The sequence below is a fragment of the Acanthisitta chloris genome, unplaced genomic scaffold (assembly GCF_000695815.1).
Source record: "Acanthisitta chloris isolate BGI_N310 unplaced genomic scaffold, ASM69581v1 scaffold33302, whole genome shotgun sequence".
Classification (NCBI taxonomy): domain Eukaryota; kingdom Metazoa; phylum Chordata; class Aves; order Passeriformes; family Acanthisittidae; genus Acanthisitta; species Acanthisitta chloris.
The window spans coordinates 1-7,606 of NW_008661595.1; the positions used below are offsets into that span (position 1 = coordinate 1).

The following is a 7,606-nucleotide window of genomic DNA, read 5'->3' on the forward strand; positions in this document are numbered from 1 at the left end:
GGGAGCGGTGCGGGATCGCTGCGGGAGCGGTGCGGGGATCGCTGCGGGGATCGCTGCGGGATCGGTGCGGGGGTCGCGGGTCGCTGATCTGCCCTCCCCGCAGGGCTGTGCTGCGCAAGGCCTCGGCTCTGGAGTACAAGATCCAGCGGCGAGCGCTGCGGAAGGAGGATTTCATCGCCTACATCCAGGTGAGCCCCGCGGGGTGAGCTGAGGAGAGGCTGGGCACTGAACAGGGTCAGGATGGTATCAGGACAAGGTTCTTCCCCCAGAGCTGTTTGGGCACTGAACAGGGTCAGGATGGTATCAGGACAAGGCTCTGCCCACAGAGGTGTTTGGGCACTGAACAGCTCCCAGGGCAGTGGGCACAGCACTAAGCCTGACAGAGCTCCAGGAGTGTTTGGCCAATGCTCTCAGGCACAGGGTGCAGTGTTGGGGTGTCCTGTGCAGGGCCTGGAGTTGGACTGTGATTCTTGTGGGTCACTTCCAGCTCAGATGCTACATGATTCTAAATTTTTTGCAGCATTCTAAGTTTGGCTTGTGTATCATGATTCTAGGAATATGAGCTGCTAACAGCTCAAGTCTGAAATGTCACATGCTGTAGAAATCCACAAGGTTAATTTCATTCAGGCTTAGAAATGTAGTGACCCAGCCAAAAAGTTGTTGTTTATGTTTTCCTGACCCTAATATTTATTGTCTAGCTGATTAGCTATAACAAACTCATCTGTATTTTTTCCTTACTCTCATGTGTCTCTTCATTGCTTTAAAATGATCTTTTTTCTCCCTATTCTAGTACGAAATTAATCTGCTGGAACTGATCAAGAAAAGGAGAGCAGTAAGTTTGTCAGTTATTAAGAACACAAAATACTTAATGCCAAATTTTCTATTGCAATAGTACTAATATTTTTTCCCTCCTAGCGCATTGGATACTCATTCAAGAAGGATGAAATTGAACTCTCTATTCTGCATAGAGTCCACAGCCTGTTCAACAGAGCCACAGGGAAATGGAAAGTAAGTTTGTTTGCACTGAGACTCAGAAGTGCTTCATTCTGCATGTCAAGTCTTTGTACCAGAGGTGTGTTGTTTGCTCGTCCATGTGCAAGTGGTTTTGTACCTGGTGAGGTTTATTCTCTCCCCCTTTTCATTTCCAACAGGATGATGTCCAGCTCTGGCTTTCACATGTTGCATTTTGCAAGCAGTGGGTGAGTGTTCACGTGCTAATCTTACCTGAGTTGAGACACTGGATTGGTGTTTATTCAGGCATCTGGAACTTGGATTAATGACAGGAATGCAAACTTTGCTGCCACGTGCTGTAATACTAGAATAATTTTGGTGAGACTGTTGGAGCTGCCTGGGATTTTCACTGATGTGTGTCAGTGTGGAATGCATTTGTGTTACCTGTGTGAGTCAGAAAGGTTTGAGTTAGCTGTGCTGATCTAGTCAGTACCAAAGTGGATAAAACAAAACTACTTCTTTTACAGAACTCAAAACATCAGCTCAGTAAGGTGTTTTCTACCATGTTGGCCATTCATTCCAATAAACCAGGTAAATAAAACAGTGGTGAGTGCTGTGGAAGTGCCTCAGTATGGACTGTGTGGTGTTGGTTTGAGTTCTTGTAGATCTCAGTTCAAGCTATTGGGCTGAAAGTTCCTACTCCTATTCACGAGGGAGATAATGGGTTTATTCCAGTGCTGAGCTCATGTTGAGAGATTAAATTAATTTCTTTGTATCACCTGTTGCAGCACTTTGGATTATGGCAGCAAAATGGGAAATGGAGACACAGCTGTCGTCAGAAAGTGCCAGGCACTTGTTCCTCCGTGCTTTACGCTTCCACCCAGAGTGCCCAAAACTTTATCAAGAGGTGAGTTTATGGTTTTCTGTTATTTGGTCAATCAGAGCAGATCAGTTCAGCTGATTTCTCAGATCTCTCTGAGACAACTGGAAAAAAATTGTTTCCCCATTAGCAGGAAATGTCAAAAATATTAAAAGAAACACCGCCAAAATTCCCTTCTTAGGGTACTGATAAGCTCTGCTGAGACACAGTTCTCTGGGTTAGTCTGCCCATCCCCAGCCCATTCTGGGCAGATCTGTATGGCAGATGGTTATGTGCACAAGCCTTTAAAACTAGGGCTCTTGGACACATATGGGATGTGCCACAGTCCTGATTTGTAGCTCCTCAGAGCTTGTTTCGCCCTGTTTGAGGGTCTTTATGATGTATCCCCACAATCATTCCATTTTGTTGTCACTCTTGCAGTACTTCAGGATGGAGCTGATGCATGCTGAAAAACAGAGGAAGGAAAAGAAAGAATTTGAACAGGCAAAGATGGACTTGGTAGGTCACCTAAACCGCAGAGGTGCTGTGTGCTGGTGTATCACACATTGAAACTCAAGGATTCTGTGTTAGTGGTTTGTTTGAAAATGGCTTAGAGAAAGTCTTTGTTCATGTCCTGTGCCTGTGCAGTTTTTCAGGTTTCCACTGATGCTCAGCTCAAATACTTCATACACTGACTTTACTTTAAAAAAATCTTTTATTACATTCCCCACTTCAAAAATTAATAGCAATTTTTGGAATGGAATAGTTAAACTCAGTATCTCTCATTTCTTTATAGTTGACTCGTGCAAGTGACATAAAAATAGATGAAGAAAAACATTAATATCTTCTCATGTTTTTTCTCTGTTTGCAAAAATGATAGCTGAGAAAGGAGACTAAGTTTTTTAATGCTATGCTTGCTATTGCAGGGGGAGTTCAGCTACTCTGAAGAGATTCTCAATGGGGAAATGGCTCGGATAGTCTACAGGGAAGCTACTCAGAAAATTAAAGGTGATTTAACATTTCTTGTACTTAATAAGAAAATTGACACCTTTAACCCAGCTCTGCAATAGGTAATACTGACAGACATAGCTCCAGTGCACACCAAGATACATTTTCAGAGCTTCAGTAGAACCTAGGTAATGCCAAAATGTAAATTAATAGTGCTGATAGTTCTGGGTTTTGTATCTTTCCTGCGTGCTGACACCTCTTCCAGCACAACAGCTCTGGGGCTGAAATGGCACAGTGCTGAAAAAACCAAAGGGAGGACAGTTCAGGGTTACACACACCTTCTCTGCTCTGTGCACTGAGCATTAGATCACAACTAATCAGCTGGCACTAGTGTCAAAGAAGTTAGGAATTCCAAGAACCAAGCTACAGAAATGCAGAGTGTGCAACTGATGTTATGTGTTGAGGAATTCTTTAGCAAATACTCCCCTGAGAAGTTTTTTCCTTCTCTTGAAATGCAGGTGTTGAGTTCCAGCTGGCTCTGCTCTCTATTGCAAAGCTGTTTGATTTTACCCAAGATTTGCAAAAAGAAATCCTCGAAAGGTGAGCTGTGGCTTTGTGTTGTGGTTTCATTTTATTTTGGTTTGATTTTTAGAAAACATGGTCTCATAACTTCTCTAATTTTTAGTGGGTTGACAGGACTGTAAGAACTAAATGCTGTTCCTCTAGGGAAATAGTATTAAGGCCTATGTGAAGTCCTTTAAGAAAAACAAAAGATGAGGTAATGATGCCGTTTAGAAAAGGCTTTGAAAAGCTGCTTAGAGTAATTTAGATAAAATACAGTTGTCACTGAATAATTACTGCACTGAATTTCTGTAAATTCACTGCAGAAGCTGTGGATTTTCCTAGAGTATGTTTGTGGGGTTTTTTAGCTTCTGTTTCTCCAGTTGTTCCTCTCTCTCATGTTTCCTGTCCAGTTTGTGTTATTACTGGAGAATATCCATATAAATAATAAAAAAGCTAATATTTAGTCCTTCTTTTGTGGAAAGGTAAAGTGTTTTTCCTCTGGCATTTGGTGACTTAGCAGGGAAGCACATTTCTCTAGCAGTGTAACAGCCCTTGTAAAGCTGTGAGGGATGGTGCTTGGGGCTGTTGGCAGCAAGGTGTGCTCAGTTTGCAGACCCAGTTTGCTGCTGAGCCCCTGACCTGGGACCACATGGCCCGTCGGGAGCTGGAGCTGGGGCCCCAGCAGCACACACAGCACACCACGAAGCAGAAGAAGGTGTCAGAAATGGCCCAGAGGGAGGAACGGTGCTGTGCAGTCTTCGAGGAGGCTGTGAGAGCAGTCCCCACAGGTGAGATGCTCTGCCTGCATTTTAACATCTTTCCCTGCTACTTCAGCATACTGTGCACTGTGGAAGTCTTGAAGATGGTGGTAGTAGACTCTGCCATAAGAGAAGACAGTTTTTAGATCCTACCTTTTGGGGATCTGTTTTATCTGTTATTTGGGTTGTTTTCCAATGCATTTTTGCTCTTGAAGGAGCTGCTTAACTGACAGTGTGAGTATATTGCTGGTTAGCTGTGAGTAACCAGTGGGTTTGGGTTGCCAGTGAGGTGGATATCCAGCTTCAACACCTGGCATTGTTCTTACTCTCGAAGGAGGTTACCAAAGAGCTGTCTGTGGAGTGGTCTCAGACTTGCTGTTTAGATAGTCTCGAGGTCATAGAAGTTTGAGTTGGAAGGGATCTTTAAAAGTCATCTAGTCCAGCACCCCTGCAGTGAGCAGGGTTGTCTTCAGCTAGATCTCAGAGCCCTGTCCAGTCTGACTTTGGATGTTTCCAGGGATGAGGCATCTACCAGCTCTCTGGGCAACCTGTGCCAGTGTTTCACCACCCTCATAAAAATGTTTTTCCTCACATCCAGTCTGTATCTGCCCTCCTTTAGTTTAAAACCATTTCCCCTTCTCCTGTCACAACAGACCCTGCTGAAAGGTCTGTCCCTATCTTAGAGCCCCCTCGAGGGGCTGAAAGGCTGCAATAAAGTCTCCCTGGAGCCTTCTCTTCAAGCTGAACACCCCCAACACTCAGCCTTTCCTCAGGGGAGAGGTGTTCCAGCCCTCTGAACATTTTTGTGGCCCCAAAGTCAGGCAGACAGGAGGATTTTTCTCCTCTGGCTGTGATGTCCTCACTCTCACAGGCCCATTGAAGTCAGGCAAAGGGTGCACTGACCGTTACCTGTGACAGCCTGTGCTGAGTCTCAGCTGAACTAAGAGCTTGATGCTCTTTACAAAGAGTTACTGTCTGCAGCTTGTACTGGGAAGCTATTTAAAAATGTTAATGTAATATACCTAGGGCCTCTTTTATAATAGAAAATTGTAAAGTTGGCATCAACACTTTGCTTGGATTTTTTGTATTTCTTAAAGACAAGTACTTGTGCTTATGCTTGTGATTCCATAAAGTGTGACATTCTGCTTTTGCTTCTACAGAGAACATGTGGAAATGCTTCATCACTTTTTGCTTAGAGAGATATAACAGGAAAACCAACAGTGAAGAATTAAAGCAAAAGGTAAAAGCTTACTAGGAAATCAGACTAACAAATCATCCCTATTATTACTGACCCCTGTAATCCATCAGACAAGGAGCATAGATATTTCGACATTCCATCAGAAGTATTTACCCATGGCCATCATTAAAAATCATTTAATCTCTGTCTGAGGGAATCACTTTTACTGTCAGGCTCACACTGCCTGAACAGCTGGGGCATAAGCCAGCCTTGGCAGTGAAGTGCAGTGATGTCTTTGGCTGAAAGCTAAGACTGCAAACTTGCTAATCATAGAACCACAGGATGGTTTTGGTTGCAGGAGACTTTACGTGTTCACTGACAGTCCTTCAAACTTGTGCTAGTTCAGAGAGAAGGATGAATAAAAATGACTTTTGCCAATAAGTCTGAGCAGAGTGTGGTGCTGGTATGTAGGCAGTTTAATTATACATCTGTTTGGGTATGACTCAGTGAATTAACTAAATGCCCTGTGCAGTTTGGTTCCCTTATAATGCAGTAACAGAGCATTGCAATGTTCTTTGCTCCTTAAGAGATGCAGTTCAAATGCTCAGCTTTCCCCTTTATCGTGGGATGTTTGCAGGTACCTGAAGCCTTAGATCCAGAGCTGTTGCTGAATTTCAGTGATATGCTGATATACAATCCAAGGAGCTTCCTGAAATTCTGGGATCTACTGTATACAGGAATAATGTTTGTTTCCTTTTTCCTTCTCTGGTGGTTGCAGAGGCTGGAGAGGACACTGAGTGTGTTCAGCAAAGCCCACGAGTCAAATTTGCTGCCAGAAGCTCTCTACAAGCAGTGGGTAAGAGCTGAGACAGAAGAAATAGATCATGTTTGTGTGCCTGTCTGTGCCATTTTGAGTAGACACCAAGATGGGCAATACTGGTTCCAGGCCTTGCTTTATACCAAGGTATTCCAAATCTCTTGTGGTAATGAGCTGTGTCTGTTGGGTTTTAGCTTCAGCTGTTACTGGAGTCCAACCTCCCTGAGAAGGCTGTGGAGGTGGCAGAAGCTGCAACCAGGTGCTCCAGCCTGTCCGTGGAGATGTGGCACATGAGGCTGCAGGTGCTGATCCAGCTGCAGAGGGAAGATGTGACCCAGTGCTTTGAAGAAGCCATTAAACACCTCAAGTCTAAGGTGTGTTTCATGAACTTGCATCCATCAGTCTTGGGCTGGAAACCTCTGATGCTTGTTGGGGTTTTTTTTCCTTTACCAAGGCATTCCAAGTCCCTAACTATTTTTAAGGTCAGAAATAAGAACTTGACATTTCACGTGCACGTTGCATTCTGGAGCATTAGGGAATTGTAAATTCACTTCAGATTCACAGGTGTAAAGTCTGGGTGCTGAGAAGTGACATTCTGCCTACTCTCCTAGCAGTCAGCTGGTATTCTTTGTGTTTTACTTGAAAAATGTGTTTCCTTCTCTTCACTGTGCTGACACATGGTGTGTGTGTGTGTGGTATTTCAAGCCTGGAATTAGCTGTTTGTGCTGACACATGGTATGTGTCTGTGTGGTATTTCAAGCCTGGAATTAGCTGTGTGTTCTCCTACTGTTCCATTTCAAACCCTGGGCACGAGGAGTGAGGAGAGGAACTCGTCTCTCATCCCTGACAACACAACTGTCCAGCTAAGCAGTGTTTGTCCTGTAAGTGAGGAAGGAAAGAAGTGATCTCAGTGTGCAATCCAAAGTTGTCTTTCCAAGAGTTGTGTCTCAAGGACATTTTTTATGGCAGGTGAATGTAGAATACAGAACCTGGTGGATGTGTTCATGACTGTTTCTGCAAATCAGAGTTGCTGTATTTCATCCTTTTGATTTAGCTGCTTTACCTTGTAGGGCACTTTGCCACTGTGGACCCTCTGGGTGGAATGGAGTGAAGGCACAAACACCAAGGAAGACACACAAGCTCTCTACCAGGTACTTGGCTACTCCAATTCTGCTTCTATGACTGTGTAAATAAACAGGAACAATGTGTGTGGATGGAACGTGTAACAAATGATTTATGCTCAAGTTCCTTCATGGATGTGCTGGTATCAAAGAATTGCAAGCAAAACTGTATGTGCTACCAAAAATCAGTTGAACATAGGCTTATAAGCACAAATGTCATTCCCATGCTTCTAAGACAGAGATGTTTGTAAGCACAGCCAGTGATGTGCTTTATGTCAGGTGTCTGATGAGGGAGAAGATGCTCTTTGTTTCTTCTCCCTTTTAATTGTAGCTTATGTGGTTTGTTTGTTTGTTTTGTTTTGTTCTTTTCCTTTAAAACTTGCAGAGATCCTTACACGCCACAACTCCTGC

General features: G+C 43.8%; 1 protein-coding gene across 1 annotated transcript in view; it reads left to right on the top strand.

Moving 5' to 3' along the window:
* Positions 1 to 103: 103 nt before the first annotated feature.
* UTP6 (UTP6, small subunit (SSU) processome component, homolog (yeast)) overlaps positions 104 to 7,606 on the top strand; it is a gene marked incomplete at its 5' end in the record, with an annotated part of 9,201 nt that continues 1,698 nt past the window's right edge. The window contains 15 exon segments of the mRNA XM_009070290.1: positions 104 to 188; positions 791 to 832; positions 916 to 1,008; positions 1,152 to 1,199; positions 1,479 to 1,542; positions 1,740 to 1,858; positions 2,252 to 2,329; positions 2,737 to 2,818; positions 3,277 to 3,358; positions 3,929 to 4,110; positions 5,241 to 5,320; positions 6,036 to 6,113; positions 6,269 to 6,448; positions 7,145 to 7,225; positions 7,581 to 7,606. The exon segment at positions 7,581 to 7,606 is cut by the window's right edge and continues 54 nt beyond it. Coding sequence (XP_009068538.1) covers positions 104 to 188; positions 791 to 832; positions 916 to 1,008; positions 1,152 to 1,199; positions 1,479 to 1,542; positions 1,740 to 1,858; positions 2,252 to 2,329; positions 2,737 to 2,818; positions 3,277 to 3,358; positions 3,929 to 4,110; positions 5,241 to 5,320; positions 6,036 to 6,113; positions 6,269 to 6,448; positions 7,145 to 7,225; positions 7,581 to 7,606 — 1,320 coding nt within the window.